We start from the raw sequence: 18,163 nt of genomic DNA on the forward strand, positions 1-18,163 counted from the left end.
GAAGACAGATGATTTCTGGTTTGCAGTCCAGACCTCTTATCACATATTTTTCTTTCAGTGTGTCCAAAACGTTTGCTAAATACGAGGTTGGTTTGAAAAGTTCTCAGAACAGAATAGAAAAAAAGTACTTACATCACTGAAACTTTTTTTATTTTTCAATGTAGTCTCCTTGTAGATTAATGCACTTAGTCCAACGATGTTCCAGTGTCTTGATCCCATCTTGAAAATGAGTTTCCTCCAAGTCTGCAAAATAGTTTTCAATTCTGGCTATCAATTCGTTGTCTGAAGTGAATCTTCGTCCACCAAGACAAAATTTCAGTTTTTGGAAGAGATGGAAGTCTGACGGAGCCATATCAGGTGAATAAGGTGGGTGTGGCAACAGTTCATACCTTAATTTGTGTAACTCTGCCATGGTGATGACACATGGGTGCGGGCACTAATTGTGTTGATGTCAAGAGACATGGCACCCATCTTGCGAATAATTTTTTCGTTTCACGAGCAATTTCACGAATTTTCAATTGGCGATCTTCCATGACCATTTTGTGCATTTTTGCAATGATTTTTGGAGTAGTGACACAGCTTGGCCGACCACTGTGCAGCTCTCCCGACCAACTTTATATTCATTTGCCCACCTGACAACAGTTGCATATGAAGGACCAGAGTCTCCCAGTGTATTCTGGAAATCAGCCTGAATGTCCTTTGCTTTCATATCTTTCTTTACGAAGTACTTAATCACTGCTCGAATCTTGATTTTTTTCCATCGTCGCAAACCACTACACGGGAACAACACCAGAGCTACGTCACCGCCACAGCTCTCTTCCAAGAGCACTGGCGTGGCACGTGTTTACAGGCAACAATCCAATGAATATCATGTGAACAATTCGTTGCGCTAGTGATGACTTCTCGTGGTGATTCCGAGAACTTTTCAAACCACCCTCGTATCTGCTAGTTAATGTTTTATTATCTGAAAGGTTATCAGTAAGAATAACCTATTTCGATCTCAGGAAACATGGGCCTAATCTTCCTGGTAGATGAAATCTATTTCGCTTTCTCTGCTATTGGGCAACCGGATTCCAGCCACTACTTTAACGACTGCTTCGTTTACGGTGTGAATTTGTGAACTCGCATTTCATCTACAGTAAGAAACTGGTGCAGGAAATTAGGAAATTTATTTAAAAACATTTAAACACTTCACAGAAATTCTTTTATGCATTGGTCAATGTTCAACAGATGCAGCAGCCATTCTGCATAAAGCTTTCTATTCTTTATGAAAAATGAACTGTACTCTGTACTATTATTCTTTCTCCCTTTATCTAGTATCGCTCAGTACCATACTCGGCTTGGCTACATGTTTTCCTCTGTGCTCGCAGTTCTGGGACAAGCTTCACTTGGATCATCTTCAAGAGAAGGACGGTCATTTGTATTACTTACCTGTGAATAACGAATGAGCACTCTTCTTATAACAACTTCAGATAAATTTACGTTTACGAAAAGCCACCCAAAACATGTAGTTTCATGTAGGCACAATATTACAATTTATCCATTTGAACAAAATACACAACACGACTGCTTTGAAAAACAGTATGAGAAAAAAGAAAAAAAACCTGTGATTCAGATAAAGTTGAAATTTAACCTATCTCGTTATTACAGCTTGCGTGAACGTACGTCCAACATTTCGTTTATATTAACACTATCTCACCAAGCTATGCATAGAATTTTTTACTTGTCCACGTATTTGCTCAACACCTGAACTCGGCCATTTAGCCAAAGCTGCCCCTATGGCCAGTGCAAGAACTGCACAACTAGCAAGAGATCTGTTATTTTGTCTTGGCCACTCCCACAACACGTTTTTAAGCTCTATCAAGGAATGTAGCTATGTTAAGCTAAAGAGTAATATAATATTTCTATTATACTATTTAAAAAACGTAAAACGTTATTTTAAATACTGTAACTGATAAGACGACAAAAAGTTAATTTAAGAAAATAAAGTAACAAAAAGCGAGCTTCAATTGGAAATACTTTTATTCACAAGATACTGCAAGCTAGCTATAACATTTAGTACGAATCACACTTCAAGTAGAGCAGTTTCACCATTTCACTGTTTTACAGATTCGTTCTGGTGAAATATTTGTCTTCCTTACCAGCTTTTGGTACCAAACCAGAGCGGACACTATTTAGTTGGAGGTAATACTCTATTTGTATACATCTTAAGCTATTCACAAAAAAATGTAAGTATTAGGGTGGGCTGATTCAAACAAGTGGTTAAGATGAAAATGAAAACTCTCATGCAGTTGTCGCTTTCCAAATACACTATCTAATCGAAAGTATCCAGACACCTATTGGTGGAAGTTAATATGGGTGTGTCTATGATCGCTTTTATGACAGCTTCAACTATGCTGGATGTTTTTCATTGCGTCTGAATATCTGCGGAGGAATGGCCGCTCTCTCTTCTTCAAGAGCCGATATTAGACAAGGTTTTGATGCTGGACGCTGGCGTCTGGAGCGAAATCAACGACCCAGAGGTGTTCCGCTGGGTTCTGATTAGGGATGTGAGTAGCACAGCCATTTCAGGAAATGCGTCTACACCCTCCCGCCTTTAGCGTTTTCTTAAGCAGAGGTGCTCTCACATTTAGCGTTTTCTTCAGCAGCACAAGGGATCACGGCCTAACCACGAAAAACACCACCATACCTTAACCACCACTCTTTTCATATTTCATTGTTGGCAGCACACATGACGCCAGGTAACGCTCTCTAGACATTCGCCAAAATCAAACCCATCCATCGGATTGCCACAGTGTACAGTGTGATCCATCATCCCAAATCACTTGTTTTCAGTGACCACGGCTCGGGGTCCTGCGGTAGCGTTCTCAATTCCCGTGCACGGGGTCCTGGGTTCGATTCCCGGCGGGTCAGGGATTTTCTCTGCCTCGAGATGACTGAGTGTTGTGTGTCTTTCATCATCATTTCATCCTCATTCACTCACAAGTCGCCGTAGTGGCGTTAAAGAACTTGTGGAGCGGCGGCCGAACCGCCCTGCGAGGGGTCTCCCGGCCACCAATGCCATGCGCTCATTACTTGTTTTCAGTCATTCAGTGGTCGACAGCGTTGTTCTTGACACCATCTAATGTGTCACTTGGCGCTGACCACGGGAATGTTTGGCTTATGAGGAGCTGGTCGACCACTGTACCCTATTCCTTTTAACTACCTACGCACCCTCTGTGTGCTATCTGCTGTCTTTGGAATTCGCAAGTGATTCCTTCCGCTGATTTCATGCGATTTTTTACAACCACCCTCTGCAATTCTAGGTGGTCCCAGTCTGTCAGTACATGTAGTCTGCCTGGTCTTGGTGTAGCTATGGTTGTTCCTTAATGTTTCAGTTTCATGTCACGTCACCAACATCGACTTGGGCAGCTTTAGAAGGTTTGAAGCATCCCTGACAGATCCGTTACTCAGGTGATGTCCAATGTCTAGTGCACTTCTGAAGTCACTGAGCTCTCCTGCCTGCTGTTACTGCTACTCTACCAACAACACATCACTCCCCACGTCCTTATACAAGGTGCGTCAAAAAAATGGCCTTTCCGCTTTGAAGGTACTGTTACTGGAGAAACGTACCTAAAAATGCTTGCCGAGTCCATATTCGCGCCCATTCGTGCATTATACGGTAATTATGAGTTTTATTTCCAACAATATGGCGCCCAACCGCACTATCATGGGGACGTACGAGCATACCTGGATCACAATGTGCCAGGCCAGTGGATAGGACGCAGGGGACCAATCGAGTTTCCTGCACGCTCTCCAGACCTCACGCCGCTGGATTTCTTCTTATGGGGCACAGTAAAAGATGAGATGTACAAAAGTAAACCACGTAACCTGGACACACTTTGGAATGAAATTCAGGCGGTGTGTGCAGAAATATCATTGGGCACTTTGGTACGATGTACGGAATCAGTGGTGACTTGTACTCAGAAATGTATTAATGCTGAAGGCGACCAGTTTGAACATTAATCACATTTGCAAAGTACATTTATTTTTCCAATTGGACTTTAAGCTTTCCATTTCCAGAAATTTAACATTGTAGAACGGGAAATAAATTTTCTATGACGCTTCAAAGTGTGTACACATTTTTTTGACGCACCCTGTATATTGGCCAGTCCGCTTCTCGTGACATCTAGTGCTCAATTTCGCTTACATACAGTGTCCGGACAAAAAAATGGCTCTGAGCACTATGGGACTTAACAGCTGTGGTCATCAGTCCCCTAGAACGTAGAACTACTTAAACCTAACTAACCTAAAGACATCACACACATCCATGCCCGAGGCAGGATTCGAACCTGCGACCGTAGCAGTCGCGCGGTTCCGGATTGCGCGCCTAGAACCGCGAGACCACCGCGGCCGGCAGTGTCCGGACAGTTTTGATCAGATAGTGTATGTGTAAGAGCTCTTTACCTGAAGGGCAACTTGTGGAATTCGAGTAGGGGTAACGCACCCATCCTAGACTTTGTCTGAGTAATGGAGTTAGTGTCTGCTGAAATGTAACAGCTATTACATTTTCCATTTCTTTAAAGTTTATTACCACCAGATTCTTGTTCACATCTGATTAGCTGAAAGGCTGATAACATGTCAAGAATAATCCTAAGCATAGAAAAATATGGGCAATACAGGTAATACTACACCATTGGAACTTTTATGATGAAATAAACCTATACAATATATTCTTTATGCCCTAAGCAGGCACTGTAATTGGTAGGAATGTTTAAAACCATACTATTTACTTAAAATCGCTAAAATATGGTTACGATCTTTGTCTGAGACACACATTTTAAATCTGAAGTTATTTGTAACAAAAGAGCCGCATTAAATTGAGTCTTACTATGTAATTGCAAAGCATTTTCCTGTGTGTGTGAAGCGTAATTATCACGTTATTAACAAAAAAGCTAATTACAATACGTAAACAAACTATTTTAAGGAACAAACAATCCTGTTGGACGAACATCCGCAACTGAGCGTTATACCAGAGGTTGAAAATACCGCTTCAGTTGTAAAATTATTTTATTTTCACCTGACCAGTTTCGCGTTCTTATAAGCCCATCTTCTGGTATCGTACTGGAAACAGCAAGAGACAGGCGATAATTTTCACACGCAGTAATACACACGAAAAACAAAAGATTTCATACAGAAGTTTTAAAGACATTTCAAAACCGCCGTTCGGGCTAGCTGCTGTGAAACCTATGCCAGTGCGAAAGTGACACAAGACAGTACTACGGAAGCCTGCCTGGGTAGGGAAATATACAAATAACATCAGAACACTTACACTTGGTGCTGTGGACGTGCACTAGGCGCGGTGTGCTACCTATGAGCGACCAACAGGGAGTAGCGGGTGCGAAAGAGGCAGCAAACTGATAAACCAGAGTGGCAAAATTGCTGCCATCTGTTGACGGAGAGAAGAACGCGGGGCCACTAGTCCAGCCGTTCACAATTCAAATTAGGAGTTTACATTTAAAATGAAAAAAAATACATAAGAAATACACGAAGTAAGTTTAAAGTGCCTTATGCGTAGTAAAAGGGCGTATTGACCAAGTCAGTACAGAACTGTGGTAAAACTGAATGGGAGCTGCGATATAAAATTTATGTATAAACCATAAAGTGCAATGAAACTTTCCTTTTACATGAGTGGCAAACAAGTTTTTAATTTAGTCGGGATTTATAAGTGGCAACGTGGAACAATGTGCCACTCCTATTAACATGCTCTCGTTACTGACCAACGTGGAAAGTAGCGAAACCTTACAGTCCATACTGTCAGAAAGTAATATGCCAATTAATCGCTGGCAGAAATAGCGCTAAAAGGACACGTTAAATTGGGCCAATTTAAAACATGCTAACCAGCAGTCGATAATTAATTGAGGTTTACGTAAGATAAGACCCGAGACTATTTTACATCATTGAAAGACAGGTAAATTTTTAATTAGTGGGGTCATAGATAATGCCGCAGCACAATAATGCACCATAGTCATAAGATAAAATGAAAAATATGCAAATTTCTATTAAGAGAGGACAATTTTACAGCCATGTAAAATGAACTGGGCGGACCTTGCGGACCTCACTATAGAAACAGGATTAGGCCATACTTTCGTTAAGCCTATTGAAGGCTACAAAAATAATGGCAAAAAACACTGACCCAGTTAAGAAATATACATGTATGGCATAAAGTAATCATGGGCCAGAAAGAGATGGAAATGGGGCTGGACACTGCTTCAAAAAAGAAAAGTTATTCAGCAGGACTGCGTGCTTAAGCGCAGTTTTCTCGCTCAAAATGCCAGACAGATCATGGCAAATGCTGCGGATGATTTCTATTTCTTCTAAATTATTTAAAAACCGGGCCCTTACGTTGAGTATGTAGAACGCTGCAGTTGGTGTTTATATTTGAAATGGAATGGTTGTGATCCTTCAGGTCGTTAGTGAGAGCGGATTTGTAATAGTTAATATCCTGATGCTCTCTGAACCGTATGTTAAAGGAGCGACCAGTCTGTCTTATATATGTGGAAGGGCACTCACTACACTCTATGCGATAGACATCCGATTGTGCATAGCGACTGTGTTCTCTGGTTTTGTGGTACTTCAATAGGTGCCCGACCTTATGCGGGGTGTAGAAGGCGGGTATAACCCCCTCGTTTCTAAGTCATTTGCCAATCCTGTTCTGTTAGAATTATCATTATGAGTAGATAAAAAGGTAATCCCATACAGATCATTGGAAGCGGCTTTCGAATGCATTTGCTGATAAAGACCATCAACAACATTTGGCTGATAGCCACTAGCATGTGCTATGAATTTAATGGTATCCAACTCGCATTGGTAATTACCTGTTGAAAGAGGGACTCTGTCCGCGTGGTTAAGCATAGCATGAACAGCTGCTAGTTTCTGCTGCTTTGGATGAACTGAAGAGCAATGAATAATAAAACTAGTCGTAGATGGTTTTCTAAATATGTTAATCTGAACATTACTTAACGACATTTCCAGATCTAAAAATGTGAGTGTAAAGCCAGAGTGGTATTCTATCTTACACAGAATCTAGGGGTGCATTTTGTTAAAGTTATGTTGACAAAGCTGCAGCTGGGCATTGGTCCCATTATACAAATGCATGATGTCTTGTTTTACCACAGTTCTATACTGACCAGTTCAATACTATTCTTTACTACGCATAATGCACTTTTAACTTATTTCGTGTGTTTATTATATATTTTTTTTGTTTTTTCTTAATTTTAAATGCAAACTACTAATTCGAATTGTTAACGGCCGGGCTAGTGGCCCAGCATTCTTCTCTCCGTCAATAGATGGCAGTACTTTTGCCACTCTGGTTTACCAGTTTTCTGTCTCTCTCACATCCGCTACTCCGTGTTGTGCACTCATAGGTAGCACACTGCGCCTACACATCCACCGTGGCGCTCGGGGGCACAGTATCAACTGTAAGCGACCTGATGTTATTTGTATATTTCCCTACCCTGGCAAGCTTCCGTAGTACTGTCTAGTGTCCCTTTCGCACTGACGTTTCACAGCAGCTAGCCCGAATGAAGGTTTTGAAATGTCTTTAAAACTTCTGTATGAAATCTTTTGTTTTTTGTGTATATTGCTGCGTATGAAAATTATCTCCTGTCTCTTGCTATTTCCAGTATGACGCCAGAAGATGGGTTTATAAGAGCCTGAAAGTGGCTGGGTGATAATAAAACAACTTTACAACTGAAGTGGTATTTTTAACCTCTGGTATAATGCTCAGTTGTGGGTGTTCGTCCAACAGGATTGTTTGTAGTAAAATGAGCAGGGCATGTGGAACATATTCCTAATTTCTGAATTTTCTCAAGAGACTTTGTCTGACTTCAGCTGCTACTAATTTTAATAATACGTGTCTAGCATATAGCATGATCTCCAACTTTATCAGAAGACTGTTTAAGGGGCTCCGGAAAGGCTCAAAATCATGAAAAGTTCAATTTTTACTTTTTTGCATTTTCTGAATCTGCAGACTATTACCTTTTAATAGATATATAATTTATTCAATTCCGAAGACAACAACTATTTTTAAATTTTTTTTGAAATGTGTTCTACATGGGCGTGACCCACTGTGGCGCTGTTAAACTGCTGTCAAATGGTGTTATTATTAACGTCCGTGTTCATCAGGTACATTTTAGTGATGTGAGATAAAGTATGTGTTGTGGCTAACCTGTGATGGTTCAATATATATCGCTGGTGTGATTGTCGATTGTTTCATGTTTATTTACTCTGTCGTTATCTCGAAAATATTTGTAATTAATTCTGTTTCTTGAGTCTCTGTTTTGTTGAAGTATAATAATGAGTAAAATTAAAGTTATTAGAAATCCTCTGAAGGCTTTTAAGAAAAGGAGAAATGTTGGAAAGCCAAAGGTATGTGTTATTACTGTAAACAATAAAGACGATAACCAAGTGAGTGAACCTAACCTCTCAAGTACACCTGCCCATAGCAGTCAAAGTGGGAAAGAAAATACTTCACAGAAGAAGCTTGGTTCAATGAGTGAAAACTATGAATGTTTTATGGGCGAATCGGACGTGAATGAAATATTTGATATGTTGGTTCTCAAAGGAATTTTTTCAAACTGTGTAAGATGTATTCATTGTAGTGAAGTTGGTCTGGAACTCTCCATAATAAAGCACGTAGGACTTGCTAGTGAAATACAACTGAAATGTGATAAGTGTTCATACATGACCACCTTTTGGAACAGTGTTGCAGTAACTGCAACTGAAGAAAATGGTAGCAAAATCTACGAACACAACAATGAGCGATGCTTGCTTTAGACAAGGAATGCCTTCGGGCTGCAGACAGGGCTGTAAAGAGTCTAGAAATACAAGCAAGAGTAAACAGGAGGAGGAACAAGAGGAAGCTGGAGGAGGAGTTTGCAGAGGATGAAGATAATCCATCCTATGGACCTGGAATGCACTAAAAAGTTAATCCAATCTTTGTCGCTCGATTCCCAAAACTTTTATTTTCTCATACTAATTACATGTTTTCTAAGGATCTTCCAAACATATTTGTTTCAAACTTTCAGTAAATGCTACACAGTACCTTCTGCATAATTTAACACAGCCTTTTTCCAAAAAACTGTATATTTTTGAATATATAAATAAAAAATTGCAAAAAAATGTTGTGAATTTTCATTACAATTGAAAAAAAAATCATCTTTAATAACTGAAATAAAATTTTGTAAAATCTCTGTGTTAAGTTGTAGCCCATATTCCAATAAATAATCTGTAAAAAGTTCAACTTCCTACCTCAAATACTTTGTGAGGAAAGATGTAATTTATAAGCGTTATTTTAACATTGCAAGTATAGGGCGTTCTGGAGCCCCTTAACAGAATTACTGGTAGCTCAACATGTTACATTCAGCAGCTCATGGAAACTGCTATTATTAAAGAAATTAGAAGTTAATATTAAAAAAAAGTCTTAAATAAGAATGCCTTTGTAATGCACCTTAAATTTTCTAAGGAACTGACCCATTTCATTTTTGATGACGCATATACCCATCTTATGTATCTCATTGATTGTCTAAAGGATAATATTACCAGTTCTTATGCAGGAAGCTGGAAAGATTAGGTGTGAGGTTTGACTTTGCTTTAGAAAATCTATTTTGCGCATTAACAGGAAGCTTCAGGAGAACGAAGCCATAATTGCACACGAGGACAAAGGCCACACATTAGTAATTTTATACGAGGACGACTACGTACGGAAAACATAGGACTTCCTCTCCATCCCATATGTTCAAAACGTACTTATTCAAACCCACAGATAAGTTCGTCGGCCCGGCCGCTGTGGCCGAGCGGTTCTAGGCGTTACAGTCTGGAACCGTGCGACCGCTACGGTCGCAGGTTCAAATCCTGCCTCGGGCATGGATGTGTGTGATGTCCTTAGGTTAGTTAGGTTTAAGTAGTTCTAAGTTCTAGCGGACTGATGACCTCAGAAGTTAAGTCCCATAGTGCTCAGAGCCATTTGAACCATTTAAGTTCGTCGCAGAAATTAAGAAGGCACTTAAAGAAATATATGCGTCGTTCATCCCATTTCTTAAAAAAGCTTTAACATCGATGAATCCGAGAACGCCCACTTTCAGGGGCGTCGTGAAACTTCGTAAGCCACAGGCTCCTTTAAGGCCAATTATTAACGCCATTAATGCCTCAGATTATTTATTGGCTAAGGAATTGCAAAGTTTCCTCAGTAAGCATTTTTATTTCCATGATGATCATGCCGTCAAGAACAGAGAGAAGTTAATTACACATCTCTAACATGTAACTGTAACCACTGATATGAATCTAGCAAGGCTCTAAATTGTAAGCATGTACACGAATATCTCTGTTAAAGAGGTGATCCCTACCACTGAATCCAACTTACGGATGTTTTCTCGTCTAGATTCACAAAAAATTAATGAATTCCTTCATTTGCTATATATGGACAAACCGACAGGACAGCCATGGGATCTCCCATTGCCAGTATAACAAGTAATATTTACATCCATCACGTTGAACATCAGTTTTCTTCAGTCCGCCCACAACACCTTCAAAGATAAGTATGCTACAAAAGATACATCGATGACATCATACTTTTGTATTACGTGACCAATGCGCAGCTGCAGCTTTTTCAACACAACTTTAACAAAATGCACCCCTAGATTCTGTATAAAATAGAATACCACTCTGGCTTTACACTCACATTTTTAGATCTGGAAATTTCGTTAAGTAATGTTCACTTTAACATATTTAGAAAACCATCTATGACTAATTTTATTACTCATTGCTCTTCAGTTCATCCAAAGCAGCAAAAAATGGCCACTGTTCGTGATATGCTTTACCGCGCGGCCAGAGTCCCTCTCTCAAAAGGTTACCATTAAATTCATAGCACATGCTAATGGCTACCAGCCAAATGTTGTTGATGTTCTTTATCAGCGAATGAATTCGAAGGCCGCTTCCAATGATGTGTATGGGATTACCCTTTCATCTACTAATAACGGTAATTCTAACAGAACAGGATTGGCAAACGGCTTAGAAAAGACGGGGTTATACCCGCCTTCTACACCCCACATAAGGTCGGGCAGTCGGGCACCTACTGAAGTATCACGAAACCAGAGAACACAGTCGCTATGCACAATCGGGAGTCAATTTCATCCAGTGTAGTGAGTGTCCTTCCGCATACGTAGGCCAAACTGGCCGCTCCTTTAACATACGGTTCAGAGAGCATCAGGATATTAACAATTACAAATCCGCTCTCACTAACCACATGAAGGATCACAAGCATTCCATTTCAAATATAAACATAAATTGCAGCTTTCTACATACTCAACGTAAGGGCCAGATTTTAAACATTTTAGAAGAAACAGAAATCATAGGCAGCATGTGCCGTGACCTGTCTGGCATTTTGAACGAGCAAACTGCGCTTAAGCATGCAGTCCTGCTGAATAACTTTTCTTTTTTGAAGCAGTGTCCAGCCTCATTTCTTTCTCTTTCTGGTCCTTATTATTTTATGCCATACATGTATATTTCTTAACTGGGTCAGTGTTTTTTGCCATTATTTTTATAGCCTTCAATAAGCTTAACGAAAGTATGGCCTAATCCTGTTTCTATAGTGAGGTCCGCAAGGTCCACCCAGTTCATTTTACATGGCTGTAAAATTGTCCTCTCTTAATAGAAATTTGCATATTTGACCATTTTATCTTATGACTATGGTGCATTATTGTGCTGTGGCATTATCTGTGTCTCCACTAATTAAAAATTTACCTGTCTTTCATTATGTAAAATAATCTCAGGTCTTATTTTATGTAAACCTCAATTAGTTGTCGACTGTTGGTTAGCATGTTTTAAAATGACCCACTTCTAATGTGTCCTTTTAGCTCTATTGCTGCTAGCTATTTATTGGCATATTACTTTCAGACAGTCTTGACTGTAAGGTTTCGCTACTTTCCCCGTAGTTCACTAACGAGAGCTTGTAAACAGGAGTGACACATGTGTATGTTCTTTTAACTGATGACTGTGGCGTGTTGTTCCTCGTTAGCACTTCTAAATCTCCACTAAATTAAAAACTTGTTTGCCACTCATGTAAAAGGAAAGTTTCATTGTGCTTTACGGTTTATATATAAATTTTATATCGCAGCTCCCACTCAGTTTTACGACAGTTCTGTAGTGACCTGTTCAATACGCCCCTTTACTACGCATAATGCACTTTTAACTTATTTCGTGTATTTCTTAGGTAATTTTTTTTGTTTTTTCTTCATTTTAAATGTAAACCACTAATCCAAATTATGGACTGCCTGGCTAGTGGCCCCGCGTTCTTCTCTCCGTCAACAGATGGCAGCACTTTTGCCACTCTGGTTTACCAGTTTACTGCCTCTTTCGTATCCGCTACTCCCTGTTGTGCGCTCATAGGTAGCACTCCGCGCCTAGTGCACGTCAACAGCACCAAGTGTAAGTGTCCTGATGTTATTTGTATATTTCCCTACCCAGGCAGGCTTTCGTAGTACTGTCTGGTGTCACTTTCGCACTGACATAGGGTTGGAAATTTGTGGTAAGGACTTATGGGACCAAACTGCTGAGGTAATCAGTAACTAGGCTTACACACAACTGCTTAAACTAACTTAAACTAACTTACGCTAAAGACAACACACACACCCATGCCCGAAGGAGGACTCGAAGCTCCGGCAGGGAGGCCGCGCGAACCGTGACAGGACCGCCAGACCACGCGGTTACCCATCGCGGCTGACATAGGTTTCACAGCTCCTAGCCCGACCGGCGGTTTTCAAATGTTTGTATACTTTTGTATGAAATCTTTTGTTTTTTATGTATATTGCTACGTCTGAAAATTATCTCCCGTCTCTTGCTATTTCCAGTACGACACCAGAAGATTGGCTTATAAGAGCCCGAAACCGGTCGTGTGATAATAAAACAACTTTAGAACTAAAGCGGCATTTTCAACCTCTGGTGTTTTAAGGAACTTCTAAACTGTTTTTAGAAAGACTGTTATTATTGAAATAAAGTACATTTTTCTGAAAGTAGGAAACATGCTAGAAGAAAATTACATTCGATGTTTTTCATGTAATCCGCTAAATGCAATATGTATTGTTATATTTACATATCTGACCATTTGCATTGTGAATGGGAATGCTCTGTAACAAGATTCATCTGCTGCCTAATTGAAAAAAAAAAATAAAAAAAGTGGTTCAAATGGCTCTCAGCACTATGGGACTTAACTTCTGAGGTCATCAGTCGCCTAGAGCTTAGAACTACTTAAACCTAACTAACCGAAGGACATCACACACATCCATGCCCGAGGCAGGATTCGAACCTGCGACCGTAGCGGTCGCGCGGTCCCACACTGAATCGCCTAGAACCGCTCAGCCACTCCTGACGACGCCTAATTGCATTTTATTTTACGATTCATGCTATGTTATTTTCTGTTCAGATATATGTCAAATTTCATTGTATTTCATTAATTTTCTGCTTTTAATAAACGCCGACATTGTAACTTAATGTGTATAATGCCCTTGCGGGACAAGTGTTGTATGCCAGATTTGCATGAACTTCCGAGGTGGCCCTTGTGTCTCATTTGTAAATATGTAACAATTTAGCTCAGATGTACTAGTGCTTACTCATTATATGGATGACTTTAAGATGGGAGTATATTTCTTCGAAATTAAAAGAAAAAGAGAAAAAAAGTGTGGCACAAATTACTGTGAGCAAATTGCTCAATTTGGTCAGTTATTGATATACCCGGATTTGGACTTTCTTTTCTACAGCAACAGCAGCAGATCATCTTTTCGATGCAGGTCAGTCAAGTGAAGTACACGTTCGACGGGTTTACCTGCTGCTTCACTTTCTGCAGATATATTAATATTTAAGTGGGTAATTTCAAGAATATTTATCACAGCATTATATCAACGTAATTCAGTAACTTTATATGAAGTTTGGTGCATTAATTGACTTTCAAGTATTTGATCCCAGCCAGCTGCAGTTACGTTAAAGGTAGCAGAAACTTTTTTTTTGTGACGAAAACTTTTGACCACCCTCTGCTCTGTTTCAACAGGCTGTTGAACTGTAACACAGAAACTTGTAGATGGCACTATGTTGTGATATAGACAAAAAAAAAAGAAAATGGCTCTGAGCACTAGGGACTCAACTGCTGAGGTCATTGGTCCCCTAGAACTTAGAACTAGTTAAACCTAACTAACCTAAGGACATCACAAACATCCATGCCCGAGGCAGGATTCGAACCTGTGACCGTAGCAGTCTTGCGGTTCCAGACTGGAGCGCCTTTAACCGCACGGCCACTTCGGCCGGCTTGATGTAGACATCATGTTATGTATCATAAAGTATTAACTGTTCCGTGAGAGAGAAGGTTTGAGTGAACATTATTTGTGGTGTGATGGGGAGGATCATACATAAACGGAAATGTGATGTTTAGATAAGAAAAAAAATGTTCAAATGTGTGTGAAATCTTATGGGACTTAACTGCTAAGGTCATCAGTCCCTAAGCTTACACACTACTTAACCTAAATTATCCTAAGGACAAACACACACACCCATGCCCAAGGGAGGACTCGAACCCCCGCCGGGACCAGCCGCACAGTCCATGACTGCAGCGCCTAGACCGCTCGGCTAAACCTGCTCGACTTTAGATAGGAGTTAAGTTTATGTCACCTGCAGGTGGATATGAGCAGCGTGTTGAGGATGAGCCTCCAACTGGAAAAGAGGCTGGCGACACCGAGAGACTTCTCGCGGCCGACGCTGGAGTGGCGCAGCTGCTGGAGCGCCCCGGGCGGCACCGTCGTGCCATTGACGCGGGCGATCTCCCGCAATGACTCCAGGCAGCGCTCGTGGTCCCCACGGCTGGCCAGCCAGCGCGGCGATTCCGGGAACAGCCTGCAACCAACACCACGGGCCTAGCAGAGGTGGAAGGCAACAGGCGCAGATACCGGGAACGCTGGTTCGTGACGTCAGTTAGAGTGGGAACTGTCGAAAATGTTTTCACTAGGCCAGGTCTCTTCACCGATCCGATCGTGCGAGAGCTGGCTCCAGCTCACGCCTCAGCCGTGAGCAGTTGGCCGGCTCACGACTAGTAATGAAAAGCGAAGAGGGGACACGGGGAGGAGGTTCAAAAATGGTTCTGAGCACTATGGGACTTAACTTCTGAAGTCATCAGTCCCCTAGAACTTAGAACTACTTAAACCTAACTAACCTAACGACATCACACACATCCATGCCCCAGGCAGGATTCGAACCTGCGACCGTAGCGGTCGCGCGATTCCAGACTGTAGCGCCTAGAACCGCTCGGCCACTTCGGCCGGCCGGGGGAGGAGGAATCGAACAATGCCGCTCTGCACGAATTCGTGGGGAGGTCGAAAAGTTTCTAGCCCGAGATGGTTACCGTAATGTGTCTCACAAACAACACCACCTACTTTTATGGTGACTTTTTGAGGGTACGCAAGTCAAATTTCGCGGCTCCAGCTTCGTTAGTATCGCCGCTAGGATGAATTGTATACCATAGTGTAAGCAAAATGGCGAATATCGAGAGATCAAGAACCGTGCTGTGACTGAATATCTTTATTTGAAGGAAATGACGCCCAAGGAAATTTCAGAGGTCATGCGGAATACACTTAGGGAGACAACAACGTAGTTCAGGTCGAAAAAAAATCGATTTTCGGTTTTCGTCATATTTTGATAGATTAAGGTTTTATTTAAGTACTCTGAAAAGAATGTTGCTGAAAAAATTTTTTTCGCGCATTTTCGTACCACGTGTGTTCATGTGTTCAAATGTGTGTCAAATCTGTAAGTAGGCTGTTTAGCTCTTTATATCGGTAACGCCACGTAGCGCTCTGTATGAAAATCACTGACTGTGCTGTGTGCAGTCTGAGGCTGGTCGGCATTGTTGCAATATTCGCCATTGTAGTGTTGGGCAGTTGTTTGTTAACAGTGAGTAGCGTTGCGCAGTTGGAGGTGAGCCGCCAGCAGTGGTGGATGTGGGGAGAGAGATGACGGAGTTTTAGAGAGCGGATGATCTGGACAGAGACAGTAAATTTGTAAGACTGGATGTCATGAACTGATATATATTATGACTTTTGAACACTATTAAGGAAATACATTGCTTGTTCTCTATCAAAATCTTTCATTTGCTAACTATGCATATCAGTAGTTAGTGCCTTCAGTAGTTAGAATCTTTTATTTAGCTGGCAGTAGTTGCGCTCGCTGTATTGCAGTTGTTTAAGTAACGAAGATTTTTGTGAGGTAAGTGATTCATGAAAGGTATAGGTTGTTGTTAGTCAGGGCCATTCTTTTGTAGAGATTTTTGAAAGTCAGATTGCGCTAAAAATATTGTGTGTCAGTTTATGCACAGTCATTTATAATTTTTCTAAGGGGACGTTTCATATGTCGACCCTTAGCCGAGGATACCTCACTGGAATCTTCTGATTTTTTCTTCTAGTTTGTGTAATTAGAGTAGCTATTGTTCATTGCTAGCGCGTAATTATAGAGAGAATTTCCTTTGTAGTTGTAGTTTTTCATTGTTGTATAGTAAAACAGTTGTGGCATGCATGTAGATTTGCACCAAGTATTTTGCAGCTGCACTTGCAATTAACTACATATTATTTTCAGTGCTACGTTAATGTGTTTCCTTATTTTGCTCTTCAAATTGTGCTTTTCTGTGTTATCGTGTGAAATATTGCGACAATAATGGCGTGTGAAAAACGTAATACTAGGCTCCAAAGTAAACTGAGAAATGACAGTGAAGACGAAAGCAGTGTATTAGCGCGACCGTTTAATAAATTAACTAATGTTCAAAGTAGTAATTTGGTAATTGTGCACAGGGAAATTAGGCAGGCTGCAAATAATGGTGTAGTCAGTGAAACAATTAGTGAACAGGGAAGCATTATCGATCGATCGGTCGGCAACAGCTCGCCTCAGGAATCCGAAATGACAGGACACAATCTTGCAAATATTGTAGATTCAGGTTTTGCGTCCTCACCGTTTTCTCAAATACATCAAGACACATTTTCTGCTTTTCAAAATGCGAATTTTGCCGGCTCAAATGCACTGCCGAATAGCTCTGAGGAACATGTTTCAGACATCAGTGCATTGTTATTACAGTTAATGGAACAAATGGCACAAAGACTTCAAAAGTTAGACACAATGCTTGAACAAACACGTGAAGATTTAACTACTGAGTTACATAAAATCGAATCGAAATGTCAAAAAGTCTGTAATGACGTAAAAACACAAATTTGTGAGCATTTCCAACCTATTTTTTCGCGTCATGAAAAAACATTACAGAATCACGAAGCAGCCATAAAAGAACTGCAAACTATTGCTCATGAAAATCACGACACCTTGCTAGCTAAAACTGACTCAGTTGCATCTACCAATTCAGTTACGCAACTTGCAAAAACTCAGGAAAACTTAAAGGACACAGTAGATACGATTTCAACACAAATGGACACTCTGAAACTTGGTTCAGAAAAACACACTGAGGAAATAAGTTCACTATCGGAGAAAGTAGCCGAACTTTCAGATCAGTTCACTAACTTATCTATAAAGGTAGATGATGATCTGCCATCACTGACACAGAAGAGTATGAACAAATTAATAAATTTAAACAAAATCAGAATCAAATTAATACGCAACACAAAAGAGAAATCCGGGAAGTACAAGGTCAGTTGGCACAAGTAATACAAAAACTACATGTTTCAGAGGACACTCGCGCTCCAACACGGGAAGAGGGACTCAGAAATACGGAAAACCCGCAAAATAATAACACAGGACATTTCGGAAATTATGAAAGAAATTGGCAAGGTGCACCGAATTTTGAGATGTAACCGCCGACACGACGTAACAATCACCGATATGCAACTCGCCGACACGATGATTTTGACTATAAGCTGTTCATTACTACAAGTAAATTCAAAACATTTAAGAATTCTGGCAACGACATTCATCCACAAGCGTGGCTCCATCAATTCTCTCATTGTTTTCCTCCCAACTGGTCATTAGAGCACAGATTAGAATTTATGTGTATATATTTAGAGCATGAACTAGCTGTAAGAATGCGATCGGTCATTCACGATTGTCACAGTGAAGGAGAATTTGATCATGCCTTCCTCTCAGCATATTGGTCTCA

General features: G+C 40.6%; 1 protein-coding gene across 1 annotated transcript in view; it reads right to left on the bottom strand.

Annotated features, from left to right (window-relative positions):
- The window catches only part of LOC126438389 (solute carrier family 22 member 7-like), a 147,127-nt gene that overhangs the window by 66,885 nt on the left and 62,079 nt on the right, over positions 1-18,163 (bottom strand). Inside the window, exon 6 of the mRNA XM_050090549.1 lies at positions 14,695-14,916. Within this exon, the coding sequence (XP_049946506.1) occupies positions 14,695-14,916 (222 nt within the window). The remainder of the gene's footprint in view (positions 1-14,694; positions 14,917-18,163) is intronic.

The sequence above is a fragment of the Schistocerca serialis genome, chromosome 1 (assembly GCF_023864345.2).
Source record: "Schistocerca serialis cubense isolate TAMUIC-IGC-003099 chromosome 1, iqSchSeri2.2, whole genome shotgun sequence".
NCBI lineage: Eukaryota > Metazoa > Arthropoda > Insecta > Orthoptera > Acrididae > Schistocerca > Schistocerca serialis.